The sequence below is a fragment of the Sphaerodactylus townsendi genome, linkage group LG14, assembly GCF_021028975.2.
Source record: "Sphaerodactylus townsendi isolate TG3544 linkage group LG14, MPM_Stown_v2.3, whole genome shotgun sequence".
Lineage (NCBI taxonomy): Eukaryota > Metazoa > Chordata > Lepidosauria > Squamata > Sphaerodactylidae > Sphaerodactylus > Sphaerodactylus townsendi.
Window position 1 is genome coordinate 21,306,642 of NC_059438.1, and position 20,298 is coordinate 21,326,939.

Consider the following 20,298-nt stretch of genomic DNA (forward strand, 5'->3'; position numbering starts at 1 on the left):
TAGGAGTGCGGAAACTCATCTAGTTCACCAGATAAGCTTATGCCACTCAGGTAGAGGAGTGGAGAATCAAACCCTGTTCTCCAGACTAGAATCCACCTGCTCTTAACCACTGCACCACACTTTGCTTATTCTTAACTGACTGCGGCTGTTGTGTTCCCCCTGTGATGCTGCCAGGCTCTTGCTTTCCCAGCCCTGAGCTTTTAGCGACCCTCCGGATTGTCAGATATAGATTGGCAGACGCATCTGCCACTCCACACTTGCTGCTGCCAGTTCCATCAGCTAGAATCCATCTCAGTTTACGCGGCCTCCCTGGGGCCTCTGTCAGGCAGGCTTCGGATCTTTCTGGGGGTGCTGAATGATGAGATTGAGGTGCTCTCCACCCCCCAGCAAACAATTCCTGCACTTCCTGGACTGGCTTCTTAATAACTTTCTCAGCAATTTCTGAGCTGGCAGGCCCCATACTTAGTTTTGCTTTCTGCTGTCTCCATCCTCTGAAACCTGGTGGGAGTTATCATTGAGAGTCAAGAGGCTCGGTTGGTGGTGCAGAGTCCCTAGATGTGGTCAGGATGACATAGGGAGGAAAATAGGTTTTGATTCTGTTTTGAAGACCTTCGGCTGTAGATATAACACCCTGACTGGTCAGAGAACACAGAGCGTTCCATCCTGTGGTTCTCCAGCCTTTATCAACCTGAGAACCCAAGTTCCTCCCTCGCCTCTTAGAACAGAAGCCTGAAATGGGGTCAGAGCCAGAACCACGGCCTCCAGAGAGAAAGCAAAGGCGGGATATTTGTTTGGTCTTTCTTCCAGCTTTTTAGGGCAAATGCAGTTCTGGACGGTTGGGGGAGCAGATGCCGATTACTACAGTGGATACAGACGAAGCTGCCTTCTACCAATTCAATCCTTGGTCTGCCGAGCTCAGTCTTGCCCACGCTGGCTGGCAGCAGCTTCCCAAGGCCTCCGGGGAGGTCTTTCATGTCACCTCCTACCTGACCTCTTGAATAGATGGCCAACATTGAAGCTGAGATCTTCAACGTGCCACAGCAGATGAAGCACAACCCTAGTGTGTTTCAGAAATGGGCAAGGGGAAATGTGATTCTTCCCCCTAGCGTGCACATACATTTACCTGTGCTTTTTGGGGGAGGGGGATTCTCTCACCTCCCTGGAGCGATCGTGCGCCTCTCTGGGCTGCTCGACCCCCAGCAAGCCCCAATCCGTCAGTTCTTTGCACCAGGCTAAACGCAAGATGGTCAAGTTCAAGAGGTGGGTGGAGATGGCTTGTACGCTTCGGTTGGTGATGGACGTGCAGGAGGAGAGATCCAAAACCCGAAGGCTTCTACGCAGCGCTCCAGCCAGCGAGATGACAGAGCTGTCCTATGAAAGAAGGGAGAAAAAAAGTTAGGTACCGTATATACTCATGTATAAGTCGAATTTTTCAGCACATTTTTTATGCTGAAAAAGCTCCCCTCAACTTATATGCGGGTCATTAAATTTTTTTGTGTGTTTTTACTTTGCCGGCCAGCAGGGGGTGCAGATTTTATGCTAGCGACATCAGGGTACCCTCAGAAGACACTCCTGATGATACCAGCTAAGTTTGGTAAAGTTTGGTTCAGGGGATCCAAAGTTATGGACCCCCAAAGGAGGGGTAGCCCCCATTCCCCATTGTTTTCAATGGGAGCTATTAGTAGATGGGGCTACCCTTTTGAGGGTCCATAACTTTGGACCCTCTGAACCAAACTTCACCAAACCTGGCTGGTCTCATCAGGAGAGTCTCTTTATGATACCAGCCAGGTTTGGTGGTGAAGTTTGGGTCAGGGGATCCAAAGTTACCTGAGCCCCAAAAGTGGCGCCCCATCCCCCATTGTTTACAATGGAAGCTAATAAGTAGATTTTCCATTTTCTGATAATATCCCTCTTAAAAAATCTAAGTTGAGTTACATTTGGACATACAGATGATGATGAGGAATCCAGTTTTGAAGGATTTTAACTCTTGTGTTTTAGCCTTCTGGTTGCTGGTTGAGCTAAGGTTTCTTGTATTTTTAAAGTTATTGCTGATACCATATTGTTCTTTGTTGACCCTCTTTTCCACTCCCTTACAGAGCCAGTTTACTTATCGTTTTTCTTTGAAATAAATATTCAAAAAACATTTAAACCTACACAATGATGCCTCAATTGATGTAATTTTATTGGTATCTATTTTTATTTTTGAAATTTACCAGCAGCTGCTGCATTTCCCACCCTCGACTTATACGCAAGTCAATAAGTTTTCCCAGTTTTTTGTGGTAAAATTAGGTGCCTCGACTTATATGCGGGTCGACTTATACACGAGTATATACGGGGATCTCTTTTAAGCTGCTAATGCACCTTTTCGGTTACATCCATTCTTTGCCATCTGCCTTCCTTGAGTGGCTCACAGTAGATGGCAGATTTATAAAAACAATGCAGTAAAGAGCAGCATCTGACATCCAATAAACAATGCAGTCAAACTGGATTGTGCCGTTAAGAGACCAACAGACTGACGACAGGACGCTGGATCCAGGTAGCCGAAGTGCAGCATTTTAATGTTTACCATTCTGCGTTTTATTTTGTATCTGTATTGATTCTACTCAAGACCTTTGGCCAGAGAGGCGTAATAAAACAGGAAAGGAAGCCAAAGTTCATAGAAATTGCAGCTGGAGCTATATAGCAGGGGAAGAAGGGAATCATTCCCTTTCTCTTGTTTAGGAGTATAACCTGAGCTCACAGGCCACGATCAAACCCCTGCCTATTTTGGCATGTTATCCTTATTTAGATGTCTATGTATTTGTCCTGCCTCTATCCTATAAGACATGTGGTCAGGCTGAACCATTGATTTCTCTGAATTTAAGAAGCGGCCTTTTAATGGACTCAGACCATTAACTGATTCAAACTGTTGAGCTGTACAGCCCAGGAGTGTCCTCTCTGACCGACAGCCAGCGTGGAATGGTGATCAACAGCAGCGGGATCTAATCAAGCAACTATCTTCTCAAAAGGTACTTGGTCACTGAACCACAGGCCACACCCTCATCCAAGCCCTTTCTCAGTTCTGCTGCTAGACATGGCGGAGTCTAAACTGGCACCTCCCACTTCCCCTCTAGGATTTGGGTTGTTCTCTCTGATTCTTCAGGGTGTGGTTGATGACCCTCTGGAACTGGGTGCCTTTGTTTTGCAGCCAATTCTCACTATTACACACAGTTGCAGCCCCAGGAGAGGGGTTTTGCATTGATGTGTTGTAGAGGAGAAACACACAGTGGGTTTTGTTCTCTGGGAGCAGGGGATTTTAATTCTGGAGCAGCTGGGGGATGGGGATGTAGTAGACAGCCCAGATGGGTAACATTCATGTGTCAGGTTGCAGCATGACGATTTGGTGGTCTGTTTGAAGGGGCCCCAGTATGGCGCCTGTGGGCACCATAGTGCTGCCAACACTTTCCTGGCACCCATTCAGTCTTTTTAGGGAGTGGGTGGGCCATGTAGAGCTTTTTTGCCCAGCAAGGCTACTAAGTGATAATTAAAGATTTGATTGGCTATGCCCATTTTTAAAAATGTTGCTTCGGCAGCAGCTGGCCCCAAAGCTCCAGAACCTGTGCTACGTTACTGAAGTTAATCCGTGACAACCCTTTTGTGGCAGTCTCTACCTTCTGTGGACATCATTCCATGGCAGCCATTTTGTTGCTGTGGCCACCGTGTTGTGTCAGAATTTCAAAAGTGCCTGCAGGCTCAAAAAGTTTAGGGACACCCATTTTCGGAAAGTTGCTGTTAGTTGCATAGCAACTTAAAACTGAAGGACAAACATCTCTCAATTGTATTTTACGAGAATTTGATGTCATCAGCAGAGGGGTGGCCTCTTGAACAACAACTTCATGTCTGTAATATGGGGGCGGAACTCCCCCCCCCCCCAACTACCACCTTCTGCCAATCCACCAGCCCATGTTTAATTATGGGTTAACCTGGTGCAAATACAAAAGAAGAAACTTAGAGATAACCCATAAAAATTCAAACAAACCCAATTTTTTTCAGAAAAGCCGAAAATATTTGGGTTTACCAAATCAGATATTCAACTTTTTCCACTTTAACAATAATTTTAGAGCCAAATAAAGCCGAATCTGAATTTCACCAAATTTGTTCGGTATTGCTCAAGCCCACTTACCCTCAGCAAAGAACAGAAAGCTACATTCAGCGAAACCAGTTGAAACTGTCCCTCGATAGACCCAAGGGCTTTCACCAGCTCGCTGGAGCTCACGAGGTTGCATTCGGACACATCCAGACTTTGGAGGTGCCTCAGGTGTGAAACTCCCTGAAAGCCAGCGTCTGTGACCCGTGGGAGCTTCCCCAGCCTCAGGCACCGAAGCTCCTGGAGGCGGGAGCAGAGGGCCAGGATGGCCCGGTTGGTCAGCTCGAAGCAACCACTCAGGTCCAGCGTGGCCAGTTGAGGCTGGTGCTGACACAAGACACTGACAGCCTCATCAGAGAGGTTGCGGCACCCCTGGAGCACCATTTCCTGCAGGCGCAGGTTCTCCACCTGGACCAGGGACTTCATGGCCTGGCTGGAGATGCCAGTGCCACTCAGGTCCAAAGCCTTCATGATGCCCGCCCGCTCTGCAAGGAAGCGCAGCAGGTTGCGGAAGGACAGGAGGGCCGAGGAGTTGTAGTCACGAGAGCCGTGGTAGGCGTCAAACTCAAAGGTGACGTGGCAGCGGGCGAGCGACAGCTTGGCCAGCTGGTGAGCACAGCCAGTCAAGCGATTGAAGGTGAGGTCGGACAGGTAGCGCACGCTGGATAGGTTAAGGTCCTGCAGGTTGCCCAGGGCTTTCTGAGCTCGGAGGAAGGCCTGCTCTTTCGAAAGCAGAGTCCCTGGCATGAAGAGGCTGTTGCAGCCGCTCAGATCCAAGGCAGTCAAGCTAGGGCAGGCGAAGAGGAGCTCCTCAAAGCAGGCTTCTGTGATGCTGCTCCCCCGTAGGCACAAGTGGCGCAGGTGGGGACTCAGGTAATCGGCCACATAGCTGATGACCTCCCGGGAAATGGAGGAGCCATCTAGGTTTGTTATTTGGATGCTGCAGACCCGTCTCCGGGACAGGCTTTTGATGGTCCCCAGTGAGGCGGAAGTAACTGGGATGTTGTAGAAGATGCTGTCCTCCTGGAAGCAAAGAAGAGGGCAATTAGATGGCAAAGAGAGACTGAGACAGATTGACAACCGCGGTGCTTCCTGCCCATCTGTCATGGCATGTCGCTTCCCTGAGCCAGTGCAGTGGCAGAGCGGGATCCAGCAGCTCGGGTTGGAATCCCCGTTCTGCCATGGAAGCTAACTGGGTGACTTCAGGCCACTCCCACCGCCTAACCTACCTCACAGGGGTGGTTGTTGTGAGGATAAAATGGAGGAAGGGGTAATGATGTTGTAAGCCAATTGGGTCCCCATTGGGGAGAAAAGCAGGGTACAAATAACTAATCAGTGTAACTAAAAGTCACTTTCTCAGTTTAAACTATCTGACAGGGTTGTTATGAGATTAAAGTAGTGATCTCCCCACCCAGAACACTGATCCAACTTTTTGAGTGTAAGGGCAGGATAGACATGCATTCAGTAGCCACAGAACAAATGAGCTTGCCCATTACAGTTCTCTAGCAGGGCACCTTTAGAGGCAGAGGGAAAATATGATAGGGCTTCCAAAAGACAGAGGAGCATTCCTTCAGATTTAATCTGCTACTGCCCATCATATGCAGCCTTATCATCGAATGTTTCCAAGCCATGAATGGGGAGAAAAGTCGTACACAAAAACAACATTTCATACAAAGCAACTTTATTGGTATGGGCTTGTTTATGATATATGCTGCCAATACATCAGGCATATGTTGCCAGCAACCCTTCTGCTGGATTCCTGGTTGTCTGGTTGATGAGTGCTGCATTTTTTAAGGGCCTGTGGAACAAATCTGGGATGTTTTTCCCCTCAGGGCAGAATGAACGGTATAAACCACCAGTCAGAAACCACAAGAAGTGTGGAGAAGTAGTGGGTGCCTCAAATCCCAAATGCCCTTAATTTAAACAGCAACATTCCCAATCCCTCTCCAAGATTTGTAGATTGCACCATTGTGTATGGGTTGGGAGGAGGGGGCAGCATGACCCTGCTTTTAAGAACCAACGGAGGAAGAGATGGTTTACCTGCCGCAAGGAGTCTTGGGCTGCAAAATACCAGCTTTGGTTCACCAGAGAGGCCTCTTTCCTGTCGGGGATGGGCAGGAAGTTCAGAATGTGAGTGATCACCTGTCAAGAATTTTAAAAAAGTCTGTCAAGACGGAGATCCAGCCAAAGGGCCTTCCTTTCTCTCCTTTAGGATAGGGTGACTTAAATAACACCCAGCACACACAGAGTTGATTTAACTCAAGTTTCCCTTTCTGTAACTCTTCTTTTTCTGAAAACTGCAAGCACTAAATACAGAAGCTGCTGGATGAAACAGGGTGGTCCCATGGAACGCAAAAGAAACCTTCATGTGACACGGTTGACAGAGTCACAAATACTGATGATTAACCCAGTACTAAAAATATTACTCTGGCCGCTTCATCAGATGTATAATTCTTGATTTCGTATCTCCCCCCTATTTTTTTTTTAAAACCTCATCTAAATTGATCTGATGTGGTAACAGGTTCAGTTTGAAGAGAACAGAAAGGTAGTAACCATCATTTAGATTACCCTCAAATTTCATTTTAGAACTCTGACTCATGAGAGCTAAAACGGCAGTGAATGTTTTTAGTCTTTAAGGAGCTGCAGAACTTGCTTTTTGTCTGTTAAAAAAAACATTTTGTAGAACTGCATTGTAACTTTTAAAACACCCAATTTAATATAGTTTTCAATTCCCCCTCCCCACAAAAATATTGATTTCTAAGCATGTTGTTCATTCATTCAGCGGCCTATTAAAAGACAGATATTGCATGGAAGAAATGAGAAATGGAGCAATGGATTTTGTCTGTTTTCCAAAGGAAGAGGAATGCTGGAAACTGGAATGTGCTTGGTGTGTGGCTTGTGGCAGCCTGTGGGTGAAACAACTGTGTTCAAAGAACAGGCGTACTCCATTCATACTGTACATACCAATGCTAGTTTTGTGAAAGGTGAGTCTACAACCATAATTTATTCTATAGTACACCACTAAAGCAAATGTTTGTGCATTTCCATATTTATTTGTTTATTTGTTTATTACTGTAGATTTCATAGACTGCCTCATCCCCAAAGGGCTCCCCCCCCCCCCTTGAGTTCAGGGTGGATTGTATAATTATTCCCGGATTCCATTTTCTTCTTACGACAATCTTGTGAAATAGGTTGGGCCAAGTTTAAGACAGTGACTGTTCTAAGATCCCAGTGAGACTTCCGGCTTGGAGGGTTGAACCTGAGTCCAGTGCTCTAACCAGTATACCACATGGCCCACAATGGCTCAAGGCGAGCAGTGTGTTTACTATCTTTTCTACTCCAGAGTCAAGCACGCCAACTTGGCATGGGTGCCTGTGATTTGAAAAGACAGAAACTGATCCGGGGATGGGAGGGCTGTGTGTCTGGAAACACTGAAGTGTTTGTCCAGATCAACTGAATGCTGATCCTTGTGCAAAACCTGGATGTGATATAGCAACATTATGTACGATGATAAGACCATAAAAGCAATTAATAATTAACTGGGCATTATTGATACGAAACATCTATCTGTGACCTATGGTTCTGAAGGATATCGCTGCCCCTCCTCCACAGCAGGTGGAAAGACACAAAGAAGCTAGACATAGCTGGAAATCTGGTCCATCCTTAACAAGCCACAATTTGTTTCTGTATTCCTTCAAAAAAGGATGAAGAGCGACGTGCCCCAAAACAATCCTCACACACTTCACCAGCATCTTTTCTAGCCCACCTATTCATTTTCATGCAGGGTATTCAAAATCCCACTAACCCTTCAAAACCCATGTGGTTTTCTTTTGTAACAGGCACCGGAATGGGTGAGTTGGACTCGCATCTGAGAATGTATTTTCAAAAATAAAGCTTCAGCTCAGGCAAAATTCATACAGGAGTTTCCTAAAACGGATAGGTAATTGCAGGGGGCTACCTCAAAACTTAAGAACATAAGAACAAGCCAGCTGGATCAGACCAGAGGCCATCTAGTCCAGCTCTCTGCTACTCGCAGTGGCCCACCAGGTGCCTTTGGGAGCTCACATGCAATGGCCTTCTGCGGCTGTTGCTCCCGAGCACCTGGTCTGTTAAGGCATTTGCAATCTCAGATCAAGGAGGATTAAGATTGGTAGCCATAGATCGACTTCTCCTCCATAAATCTGTCCAAGCCCATTGGGGGGGGGGGGGGGGGGGAGAAAAAAGATTTTTGAACAATTAATTACTGGAGATACAAAACATTTATTAGGGAAATTTTATAGGTTGTTATTGCAATGAGATAGAGAATCAGAACAAGTAAAAGATTATATGGTAAGATGCGTGCAAACTTTTGGAGAAACTATAAGTATGAATCAATGGGAGAGTTCCTGTACTGTGAATTAAAATTGTAGATAGTCAGATGTTCAGAGAAAACTGGTATTAAATGTTTTAGATAGTAAATTACACCTAAAGATATAGCTAAAGTTAAAATAATACAAAATGTTGGAAATGTCAAAATACAGATGCTACTTTTTATCTTATGTGGTGGACTTGTTTAAAAGCAAGGAAATATTGGATTATGTTTCATGATGAAATGCAAGAGATTGAAAGTTAAGTTTGTATTTGATCAAAAATATATGTTAAATATTTTGCAAATAATGTACCAAAAGTGTATAATGAGCTGTTCAAATACATGGTGACCGCGGCCAGACTTGTATTTGCAGCAAGATGGAAAGCAAATCATCCCCTCGATCCTACGGAATGGATGAACAAACTAACAGAATATCCATTAGTGGTAAAACTGACAGTTGATACATAACAGACAGTCGACAGCGTATGAAAGAGGGTGGGGTTTTTTTTACTATATAAATCAAGGACTAGGATAATGAGAGTTCTGTATATATGCACGTGTTGCTATCCAGTTTGGTCCTTGTGACAGTCAGCAAGTGCCTGCGGCAAACAGCCAACAGGATCGGGATCCGTTGCTACCAAGACACTGCCATAGTCCTGCCTACTAAATAAGAAAGCAACACACACTAGTTCCATTGCTGCTGATGCTATCCAATAGACCCTTTGGACGCTTTTTCTTACTTTTTGAAAGGTGGTTTAAATGTGTGTGTGTGTATGTATCCAACTCTTTGAACCAAGCATTTACACTGCAGCCCTCACTACAGTTACTCAAAAGGAAGCCCTACCAAACTGCACTGCTGCTACTACGAATTGCAGAGTGCACTGGGTTGCATCCTCAATCGAAGACGCTTGCAAAAAGGCACTTGAAAGGGCAAGGATGGAGGAGGGGTAAAAGGGTGGCTGGAGTGGAGGAGAGAGGAGGAAAGAGGAAATGAGCGGTGGAAATCAGAGCCAAGCTGCCTCTGACAAAATAAAACCTCGTGAGGCCCCTCCGCAGGGGACATTCATTCATTTTAGATATCCCCGACCCGTCCTTTCGCCTGGCTCAAGGCACGTGACACGCCCCCACCCGAATAAAAGGCACACAAAATCCCACTGACACTTGTTTGCAGACACGTCTGTACACGCGCACACGTGTCGACTCAAGAACTGCGCCCTTCTCGGGTGATGCCCACTCTGGCAACCCTACTCCACCAGGTTTCCTCCTCCCTCCGCTGCCCACTAGGCATCCCTACCTCCACAGGCAACTCCCGGGTCTCCATAATCGCCCAGCCTCACTGGAGTCCGACCGTCACTAGTCGCTCCAACGGCTTGGCCACGCCCCCGTCCCCTGCTTGGCTCCTCCCCTCCGCCTCTCCCACACGGCTTCTCCGATCCCTATGACGACGGCGCGATGCCTCATGGGTGTTGCAGTCCAGCGCGCTGGACGATGACGCGTTTTATCTGCGCCGGAAGGTCTGCTATGCTGAGCTGGTGGTGTGCAGCCCGTTTAGGACTGGCTGGGGAACGATCATGGCGGTGAGCGAGGCGATCGCGCCAGGGTGCGGTGGGGCCTGATTTCGGCCTGAAAGGGGAATTGTAGTCTCTTTTCTTCACGTGTCATTCATTCTATAAATATATAACTCCCTGGTAAAGCTGTTGTAGAAATAGCTGGGGATGATTCAGCCCTCGTTGGGAAAGCTGTCACTTGGTTTTCGTTTGGGCCGCGGCAGAGCACCTGGGGAGTGCATGATGTGAAAGATTTCCCTCTGAGACCCTGGGGAGCTGCTGCTGCTGGTCAGAGTAGTCAGTAATTACACAATATTGTGTCAATACACTCTGTGGTCTGGCAGAGCATAAAACAATATCAGGACAAACAAACGGCATCAAGGGAAGCCTTCCATATTGCCTTGTGGCGCTGATATTCAGATGTTTACTGCCTCTGGCTGTGGAAGAAATCTTAGCCAGAAAACTCTGTTTATCTCTGCTCTTTGTTCTGCACATCAGTCTGTTTTTAAAGACACAGCCATACTGTTGTCTGCTGTGTGAAGCACTATGCTGGATTAGATTGACCACTAGTCTGATCCAGTGGGATGTGAATGTTCTTGTAGCCTAAGGTTTTGTGGGTTTGACCCCAGTTCTTCACTTATGTGAAGTTAGTCCTCAGTAGATCTCCATTTACAGCTGTGAGTAACTGTCGCTGTTCTGCCAACAGCCATCATGAGAAATCCTACTGAAATATGACCTTGAAGTATTTTCTTAAAATTCTACAAACAGTGGTGACACTATATATCTGTGGACTGAAAATTCCCTTTCTGTATCTGATGAAGCTGTAAAATGGCAAGTGGTCTCCCCAACTTGGGTGACAGGCAACAACAGGTGGCAAATAGTGAGTAGTTGCCCTTGTGGTTCTTGATGTTGTCAGGAAAGGCATCTGAGAAACCACACATCTGTTTTGTGCTGCCCTCATGTGGAGGCACCTTGTCAGTTTTAGCTTATGTGGTGGTTCTCTGGGCCGACAATACCACACTGGCTCAGTTGTTTTGTTTCATGATCCCTCCTTAAATAAAAATGAAATTAGGTATGCTGTCAATGGAATTTGGATGTATGGCAGATGTAAAAACAGGTAAATCAAAGGATGGGTATGTTAATTGCTCCTTTCTTTTTTTTCCTCCAGCCAAAGGGGAAGGTGGGAACCAAAGGTAAAAAACAAATATTTGAAGAAAACAAGGATACCCTGAAGTTCTATCTGCGAATTATCTTGGGAGCAAATGTAAGTTTGAAGTGCCTTGCATGAATTCTGTGGAACTGATGAGGCTTGCAGGGAGGGTTTAAATTGCAAGAGACTGCCATCTGAAATACTTCTGTTTTGAGTAGCTATGGCTTAAATTTTTTGTTGTATGTCACAGATTTGTAAATAAACAGTATCTGCTGCATTAGAAATTGCCAACTGAAAATCTGATCGTATACATAAATGCCCACAAATGTATTTCAAAATTGTATAGAATGTTTGAAAGCAAATGTGTGAAATATACAAATTGATATACTGGGGAAATAGCCAGGTTATAATAACGTACATTCTGCAAACATCAGAATATTACATAGATCAGTGGACTAGTTGACCAGTCACCTGTTATGTAATGACTTAATTATGTACAAAAATTATCCCTACTTTTCTGCCCTCATCAGGGCTACTAATGTGGCTAACCAACTGAGAATATTCATAATAGAAATGTAAAAAACGTTAAAGACAAAACTGTATCATTCAAACAACGATGCTTCCAACCTGTTTTCAAAAGTTGCAGAACACAAAGCAGGGATTCAAAAGATAACGGTAACTGTGGTGTAGGTGAGTGAGGCAGTTGTTCAAGTATGTGGATTCCAAGTCACATAGGGCTTTAAAGGTCAACACCAGAAACTCAAATTATGCTTGGAAACGGATCAGGAGCTACTGTAGATGGGCCAAGACTGGAGTGGTATGGTCCTTGTGACTCACTCCTGTCAACATCCTGGCTGCATCATTCTGCACCAGTTGAAGTTTCTGAACAGTTTTCAAGAACTGCTCCACGTGAGAGTGCATTGCAGTAATGTAACCTACCTCATGACATGCTGTGTTTCAAGACAGAAAAGTGGATTTGGAATTTGGAAGTGTGGCTTATTCATTTAGATTCTTGTAAAATCTAAGTGGGGGTTTTTTGATGCAAGGAACTTCAAGCCTCTTGTTTGGCTCCTGTCACCTGGTATATTATGGTGACTAAAGACCAGACTGCAGGTTAAGAAATGCCTGGCTCATATCTCAGATCTGTCTCTTCAATGAACTCAATCAGGTGGCCTCAAGGAAGTTTCTCAGCCTCTAATCATGATATTGTCCTACCAGACAGGGATGCTGTAGGTATTAATAAGATAATATCTGCAGGGCACCATGGATGTTTGAAAACACTGCATAAATGCTAAATTGTATTATTTCTCACTTTGGTTCTCTTAATTTCAGGCTATTTATGGGATTGTAAACTTCGTGATCTTCTATTCAGCAACTTCTCTCTGGACTTGGGTGAGTGTGGTTTGGCCCCAGAGTCTAAATGTCTTGGGGCAGGGACAGATTTGCTTTGCTTCCATTATTAAATGGTAGATACATTGATGAGTAAATAATTGTGAAAGGATGTCCAAGAGAAACCCACTTTGTTCCATGGCCACTTCTTTTCCTGCAAAAAGGAATCTTTCTGGTTCAGTGGCTTATCCTCCCTCGTGTCTGGGATGTTACATCATGTAGCCCACTCAGTATTTCCTTGTGTCTGGAGTAATATGACTTGCTTTTCTGCCACAAATGCAGGTCCATGTAGCTGCCTTACTCAGAGTTAAACTGCTGATCCATATAGCTGATAAATGTAAACTCTGATTGGTGGCAACTCTCCAGAGTTTCAAATAGAAAAAGACATTTTCCCAGTGTCTGGCACCTGAAATCCTTTAACTGGAGTTGCCACAGATTGCTGCAGTTTTCTGCTTGCAAAGCATGTGCTCTGTCACTGAGTCACAGACTCTCCCTTGTGTGCCTTCATGCCATGCAATGGGGAGGATGCAGGTCCATTTTCAGTTATTGCCAGTGCTGGCCATCTGAGGCTCCACCTCTTTTTTGTGCTGTATTATCTGAGGAGGGAGGAACATGGGGAGTGTCTTGTCGCTTGCCTGGCTGATCTCTCTATGCTCTTGTTCCAGATTGCATTTGTGTTCAGCCTGGTGGTTTATGGGGCCAGTTACCACTCCATGAGCTCCATGGCAAAGCCAACCTTTGCGGACGATGGCAGCCTTGCCGATGGTGGAATCGACCTGAATATGGAGCAGGGGATGGCAGAGTGAGTGTCTACACCCCACAAATCCAGGTGAGCAGGACCTGCTGCCTGAGTGCATGCACAGATCCGTGCTCGAATTATTGAAGGAAAAGTAAGGGGTCCCTAAATTAACCCAGGCCAAGTTGAGCCCTCTTAAGGACTTCTGGAAAAAGTGGCTTAATGGGGTTGTCACAAAAGAAAGGGGGGCTCGGCTCCCCTTGCAATTCGAGCACTGACTCAGAGGTCTGGAGCCCTGCAGGGAATCAAGTAACAATACAAATGTCATTTGCCAAAACTTCTTTTGCCAGTTTCCATATTGAGAACCTTGGGGAAAATATTCCTCCTTCCACCTTGTGTGCACTGAGCTGGGGAGTGGGGCTGTACCCCATCTCCAATAATCAGGAAATGGGGCTGCTGCCCTGCCTCTCACCCCACCCCACCCCCGGCACACCATTGCTTGACCCTCACCTGCACTCCCTTTCTATCTTGCTCTCCATTTCCAGCTTTCATCTCTTGATATCCTGGTTGATTCAAACAAATCCCACCAACTACGGGAATCTGAATCCTATGCACTGGATATAAACAATGCATGGTAAATACTTAGCAAAGAGACAAGTGTACATTCTGGATTTAGACGCAGGACGTATTGTGTGATGCAGAATTCAGATTTCTTTGGGCTCAAAGATTTTTTGCGTATTTATTATGGAGCTCAAGAAGGTGTAGACTGGAGGTCTTAGGAAGCCTTCCATCTGGGCAACACCCAGGCTGCATTCTGTGTAGTTTTAGCAGGACTCCTGGATCATGAGCCTTCTGATCATACACAAGTTCCTGGGCTAGCCTTTTTGCATTCTTTTGAAGGCCTGTCTTCCTCCAGTATTGGCATCACTCCTCTGGAGAAAGACAAAAGCCAAGTAGCCGTCTGAGGATTTTACCACGTTCTAGGGACGGCAAGGCTGATGCATAGCAGAGGGGCTTCCCTTGAACAGAAGACCTTGAAGCATTTTGCACTTGCTAGGGAGAAGAAGACATTGCTGCTGCTAATCCTGCAGCAAAGACCAGAGAGGGGGCTGAGTTCTCGGTGGCAGGACATCTGCTTGGCATTCAGAAGGTCCCAGGTTCAATCTTTAAAAACATCTGGCAGTAGGCGATGTGGAAGACCTCTGCCTGAGACCCTGGACAGCAGCTGCCGGTGCGAGTCGACAGTACTCAGTAGGAAGTAGCTTCATAGGAACCCGGCTTGCATCTTTCTGCAACTACTAGTCACCCTTGTTTTCTTGTGCATGTAAGGAGGGTGCTGCTGGGTTGAAGAAGAAGAAGAGAAGAAGAGGTTGGATTTATATCCCCCCCTTTTTCTCCTGTAGGAGACTCAAAGGGGCTTACAATCTCCTTGCCCTTCCCCCCTCACAACAAACACCCTGTGAAGTAGGTGGGGCTGAGAGAGCTCCGAAGAACTGTGACTAGCCCAAGGTCACCCAGCTAGCGTGTGTGGGAGTGCACAGGCTAATCTGAATTCCGCAGATAAGCCTCCACAGCTCAGGCGGCAGAGCGGGGAATCGAACCCAGTTCCTCCAGATTAGAATGCACCTGCTCTTAACCGCTATGCCACTGCTGGTTTCCCCATTGTAGCCATCCAGATGTTCTTGGGAAGCCTGCAAGTGAGGGCATGGGCCAAAGGCTTCCTCAGCTTGTCCTCTCCTGGCCAATGGCATTCAGAAGTATGTAGCCTCTGAGCAATGAACTGTAGCTGAACCCGCCCCCCTCCCGGCCCTTCTCCAAGACAAAGCTTGGGGAGGAGAGGGTGGGACAGAACTGCACTCACTCTCCAAGAGCAAGGTTTGATCTCCTGTAGCTCATGGAGTTTCTTCGAGTGAGGAAGGGTTGGGTAGCTCAGGGATGGGTGAGACATTCTGCTGAGTCATTGACTGACTCATCCAAACTTTCTCTGGTCCTCAGGCACCTGAAGGATGTGATCCTGCTCACAGCCATCGTCCAAGTCCTCAGCTGTCTTTCTTCCTACGTGTGGTATTTCTGGCTCTTGGTAAGTCTTGCTGTTTTGCTTTCCAGTACACCCACACATGCACAAACCCTAAGTCTCTTTTCCTAAGTCTCTTTCACCTGTTGCCTTTGCTGAGCTGTTGAGGAGAGTCTGGTAGTCTTCCGTTGTATGTTGTAAACTGCCACAACTGCTAGTACATTATTCTGTTCGTGCAAGAAAATAAGGGGCAGGGTGGGGATCCTCTAATCCAGTGGTTCTCAACCTTCCTAATGCTGTGACCCTTTAATACAGTTCCTCATGTTGTGGTGACCCCCAACCCTAACATTTATTCATCTTACAGATAGAGAACACTGATGCAGAGTGTCTTAGGCGGCCCCTGTGAAAGGGTTGTTCGACCTCCAAAGGAGTCATGACCCGCAGATTGAGAACCACTGCGCCCAGTTAGCCACATTTTCTGGATGCCTTTAGGTTGTAAAAGTTGTCTGGGTGAGAACTGCACTGGATCCCAATTAGACTCTGCTGTCTCTGGTGGAAATTGTGAAGAGATAGAGAAGGGGAGAGGGGAAAAAAGGGGAAGGGGCGAAGTGGAAGGTAAAGAAAGAAAGAAAGAAAGAAAGAAAGAAAGAAAGAAAGAAAGAAAGAAAGAAAGAAAGAAAGAAAGAAAGAAAGAAAGGAAGAAAGGAGAAAAAGAAAGGAAGAAGGTGGAAAAGCTGGAAAAGTGAAGGAGGAACAATGAATAATGAATAACTTTCCAATATGAGTAGCATTTAGTGCTTAACTGTGTGTTTTAGTAATGTGTTGCCACATCTCTGGCTGTTCGGTAATTTTCAGTTTTGTTTTTTTTACAGGCTCCTGGACGGGCACTTTACCTTCTCTGGGTTAACATCCTAGGGCCTTGGCTCACGGCAGACTCCTCAGCTGCCAACCCAGAGCCCAACGAGAAGAAACAGCGCCGGCAAGAACGGCGGCAGATGAAGCGCTTCTAGCAGTGTTTGTGCGAGTGGATAGGATGCCACCCGTTGTCTCTGAGTGGCTGCTCATCAGGGATGCAATTTTTTTAAAACCAATCAGAAAACATCAGGGGCTGCTTCTCTCTCATATCCCCCCACCCCTTTTGGCAATGGCACTTCACTTTAAAGCTACAGCGACGGTTCTGGATGCTTTCAGGAGTGTCACTTAGCAGATACTTTGGCCTTCTATCTGCTTTACGGCACAGGGTGGGAATCTTTTGTGGGAGTGGCAGTGTGTAAATAATCTTATAAAAGTGATGTTGAAATATGAATTGAAAGCTGGAAGCATTGCAAGGTTTGTAGAAATGGTATATTAAAAAAAAAGAAAAGCTTTTAGTCTATATGATAATTCTTGTGGCTGGTGTTGATGTCATTCTATCCCGATAGGTAATCTATCTATTGGCTATCTCACTCTGGGCAGGGTCCATTAAGCCAAAACTCAAAACAATCAATAAGCTTAAATAGTGAAAACAATAATTAAAAGTGAGATCCTTGAAGGGCAAAAACATTTGAGTGAAAAGAAGAAGGTTGTCTGCAGAGATTGCGAGAGGTTTTTCATGAAAGGTCCTAGTCATAAAATAAAAATAGAATGAGTTGGATCCTATCATCTTTTGTGCTGGCAAAGATGAGAAGAGAAAGTCCTCTGTGCTAGAGATCGTGGGACATAGGGATGTGGGCACAGGCCGCTTGAGATGTGGGCTACAATATAGAGAGGAATGGGAAAGCTGATTGCATGATGCGACCCAATCAAATGTTCTCAGTATCTAAAATCCCATTGGGTGGAAATTAATCCATACTAAAAGCAGCAACCAAGAATTAAAAAAGCAATGCAACAGTAAACACCTGTCTGTCTGTCTGTCTGTCTGTCTGTCTATTTATTTATTATTTGATTTGATTTGATTTGATTTGATTTGATTTGGTAAACCGCCCTACCCCCGAAGGGCTCAGGGCGGCGCACAACAAACAACAACAAACATAATAAAACAAATCGAATAACCCCAATTTAAAATACAGAACTTTAAAACTATAGCAGCAGCATCTATCACTAAATAATTAATGTTAATGTTAATGAAGGCATGTAATTGGCATGTAATTGGCATGTCAATGCTAATTAGCATGTATTGGCATCATTGCCCTAACTAGGTGCACCACATCTTTACAGGGCAAAGGATTGAGATGCTGGTCTAAAGAGAGCCAGTATGATTAGTTAGTGTTGGACCAGCATCTGGGAGAACCAGGTTTGAATCCCCACCTTGCCATGAAAGCTTGCTGGGTGACTTTGGGCCAGTCACACACTCTCGGCCTAACCTACCTCACAGGGTTGTTGTGAGGATAAAATAGGAGACACGGGAACTATGTTAGCTGCTTTGGATTCTCTCTGGGATGAAAGAGAGGGTACCAGTGTGGCCTTAAGTGCTCTTCTTCACAGCATGGTGCAAGATGAAAGAAAAGGCAGATGAATGAAAGAGGAGGTTTTTTTGCAAGGGGGTAGCTGTGCAGATTTGGTTTGATGCTTAAGTAAAACCAAACGCTGTAGTCAAAATAAAAAATTAAAAGATGGGTGCAGGATTTCCCATTGCACATCTCAAAAACCTACCAGCATTGTTGATTAACTACCACAGCACTGACTTTCACTCTTGAAACAAGCAGGTGAGAATATATTGTCGAAGGCTTTCATGGCTGGATTAAACTGGTTCTGGTGGGTTTTCCGAGCTGTGAGGTCGTGGTCTGGTGGATCTTGTTCCTAATGTTTCACCTGCATCTGTGGCTGGCATCTTCAGAGGTGTATCACAGAGGGAAGTCTGATACACACTTTGTCCCTGCAATGCAGAAGAAAGGATAAAGAGCATAGCAGGTGTGCTTCTTGATCCTCTCCATTTTCTGGGTCTGTTGGAAGGTTTCCTCCCCGCAGAGGTGTTCAATGTATTGTCGGAGACACAGTGTGTAACAGACTTCCCTCTGTGATGCACCTCTGAAGATGCCAGCTACAGATGCAGGCGAAACGTTAGGAACAAGATCCACCAGACCACGGCCACACAGCCTGGAAAACCCACCAGAACAAGCAGGTGAGAGTTATCAGAAGGCCTGCTTGCAGCAAAGTCACGCCAAAGTTGCATCTATTGAATACCATTTTGGGAGTGAAGCTGCAAAAACGCAAATGCTTTGCCAGCTACGATGCAGTGGTAAGAGAAGGCTCAAAAAGAATTCCCACTGTATGGGGAGAAAAGAAATTGAGATCTGCTCTTTCCAGTTAGGTTTAGCTGCAGACCCAGCAGTGGCTGAAGCAGTGGATGACAGAATAGAAGAAAAATGTTCCAAGCATCTGTTTCCTTAAAGTGTTTCTTGTCCGTCCCACTCTCAAGATCTGCCAGTGTCTAAATTCATTTTCTCTGATAACTTTCTCCTTTCCCCCAAAAAACAATCAATTTTTCTTAGTATAAACTGGAATGTGTGTGTGTGTTGTGATGGCTTGCTAGGGTGTGGTCTTGCACAAATTTCCTGCAGTGAAAAGCCAGAAAGGGAGGAGGTATCCCAGTTGTTTTTAAATATTTTGTACATTAGCATTCTTAAGAGTCTCTTGGATTTCCTCCAACAGTCCTGTTTAGAGATTTGTTAATGTTTGCCAGGCCACTAGTTTCCATCAGTGCCTCACATGTTCTGGGTGGTACGTAACCACAGCCGGTTTGTTTCTTAAGAAGTTGGAATAAAACAGTAAGACGAAAGCAAGAACGCGTTCCTCATTGGCACCTTTTGCTGACAACAGGATGCGGACTTCCAGGTTTTGCAGAGTTGATCTGCAGGCTGAAATAGCAAGGCTGCGTACGTTCCTATTCCCCAAAACTAGACCCAGGCATGGAAGCTTCTGAGTACATGTAAGTACAACAGTAATAACAATACTGATAAAACAGTAGGATTTAAAGAGCCTGAGAAAATAGATCTCTATAATCAAGGTTTTAATGATGAATTTTTAAAAATGCGGTCAAGTCACAGCTGAATTATGGCGATCCTGTAGCTCTGAAGGCAAGAGGTATTCAAAATTGGTTTTACCATGCATAGTAGGCCTGTTATGGGTGGTTTCCCATTAAATTACTGACCAGAGCCAATCCTACTTAGCTGCTGAGAACTGATGAGACTAGACTAGCCAGGGCTATCAAGGTCAGGACAAAGAAATATATTCTTGAGCATTTTTGTTTATGTATTCGATTCACGTCCTGTATCTTCCCCTTTTGTGTTCTGTATCTTCCCCTTTTACAGTGACCGTGTTGCTGGACGGATTCCTCTGTTATACGGTGGTGTGTGGATGTAGCTTCTATTTCTACATCATTAAATACACTATTAGTGAATCAGGAATTGGTTTCTAGGGTTGGTGGAGCTTTCTGTCTGGCCCTGCTCTTTTAATTTAAATTTAATCTGTCTGGCTCTAATAACAGGGAACAGACTCCACACACATTCTCAGTGCCTGTATCTCCACATGGTTGAGTGAGTGTTGTTTTATTCTTGTGCTATGGCTATAATTCAGAACTGGATTTGCCCACTGTGGACAAACCAAGCCAGTGTTTTTGGTTGCCAATTCCAGTTTGGGAACTTCCTCGAAATGTAGGAGCTATGCAGAGGGGATATGCCACAAAGCCCACCTTCTGTACTGCCATTTTCTGATGCTTTTGGATTGTCCTAAGGCAGGGGTCTGCAACCTGCGGCTCTCCAGATGTTCATGGATTACAATTCCCATCAGCCCCTGCCAGCATAGGACCTAAGGAAAAGTAGGTTGTGGCTTTTTATTGGGGGCTTTGCTTTGGACCCATGCTGGTTTCTGCACTTGCATCTCTACATATCTGTGTTCTCCAAAAGCACTTGGGCATAACCCCGCCCTCTCTTCAAAAGGCAGGTTGTATGTGTGGGGAAATAAATTTATTTGCAACATAAAAGCACTTGGGCTTTTCAAAAGTGGGATGG

At 45.4% G+C, this 20,298-nt stretch overlaps 2 protein-coding genes across 5 annotated transcripts in view; one reads left to right on the forward strand and one right to left on the reverse strand.

Annotated features, from left to right (window-relative positions):
• The window catches only part of LOC125443556 (F-box/LRR-repeat protein 2-like), a 14,228-nt gene extending 4,383 nt beyond the window's left edge, over positions 1–9,845 (reverse strand). For all 3 annotated transcript variants that reach the window (XM_048515761.1, XM_048515760.1, XM_048515759.1), the window contains exons 1-4: positions 9,769–9,845; positions 6,167–6,268; positions 4,163–5,149; positions 1,156–1,371 (exon numbers count right to left, since the gene is read on the reverse strand). In XM_048515761.1, coding sequence (XP_048371718.1) covers positions 1,156–1,371; positions 4,163–5,149; positions 6,167–6,268; positions 9,769–9,795 — 1,332 coding nt within the window. In that variant the 5' untranslated portion in view covers positions 9,796–9,845. The remainder of the gene's footprint in view (positions 1–1,155; positions 1,372–4,162; positions 5,150–6,166; positions 6,269–9,768) is intronic.
• A 125-nt stretch (positions 9,846–9,970) lies between these two features.
• On the forward strand, positions 9,971–16,693 carry TMEM208 (transmembrane protein 208). 2 transcript variants are annotated; one of them, XM_048515193.1, is made up of 6 exons: positions 9,971–10,051; positions 11,190–11,285; positions 12,504–12,563; positions 13,226–13,362; positions 15,292–15,376; positions 16,183–16,693. In XM_048515193.1, exons 1-6 carry the CDS (start codon positions 10,046–10,048, stop codon positions 16,318–16,320), a joined length of 522 nt encoding a protein of 173 aa, XP_048371150.1. In that variant the 5' UTR covers positions 9,971–10,045; the 3' UTR covers positions 16,321–16,693. The 2 variants fall into 2 exon arrangements, with proteins under 2 accessions (XP_048371150.1, XP_048371151.1); XM_048515194.1 differs by having other exon boundaries at positions 10,030–10,074.
• The last annotated feature ends 3,605 nt before the right edge of the window (positions 16,694–20,298 follow it).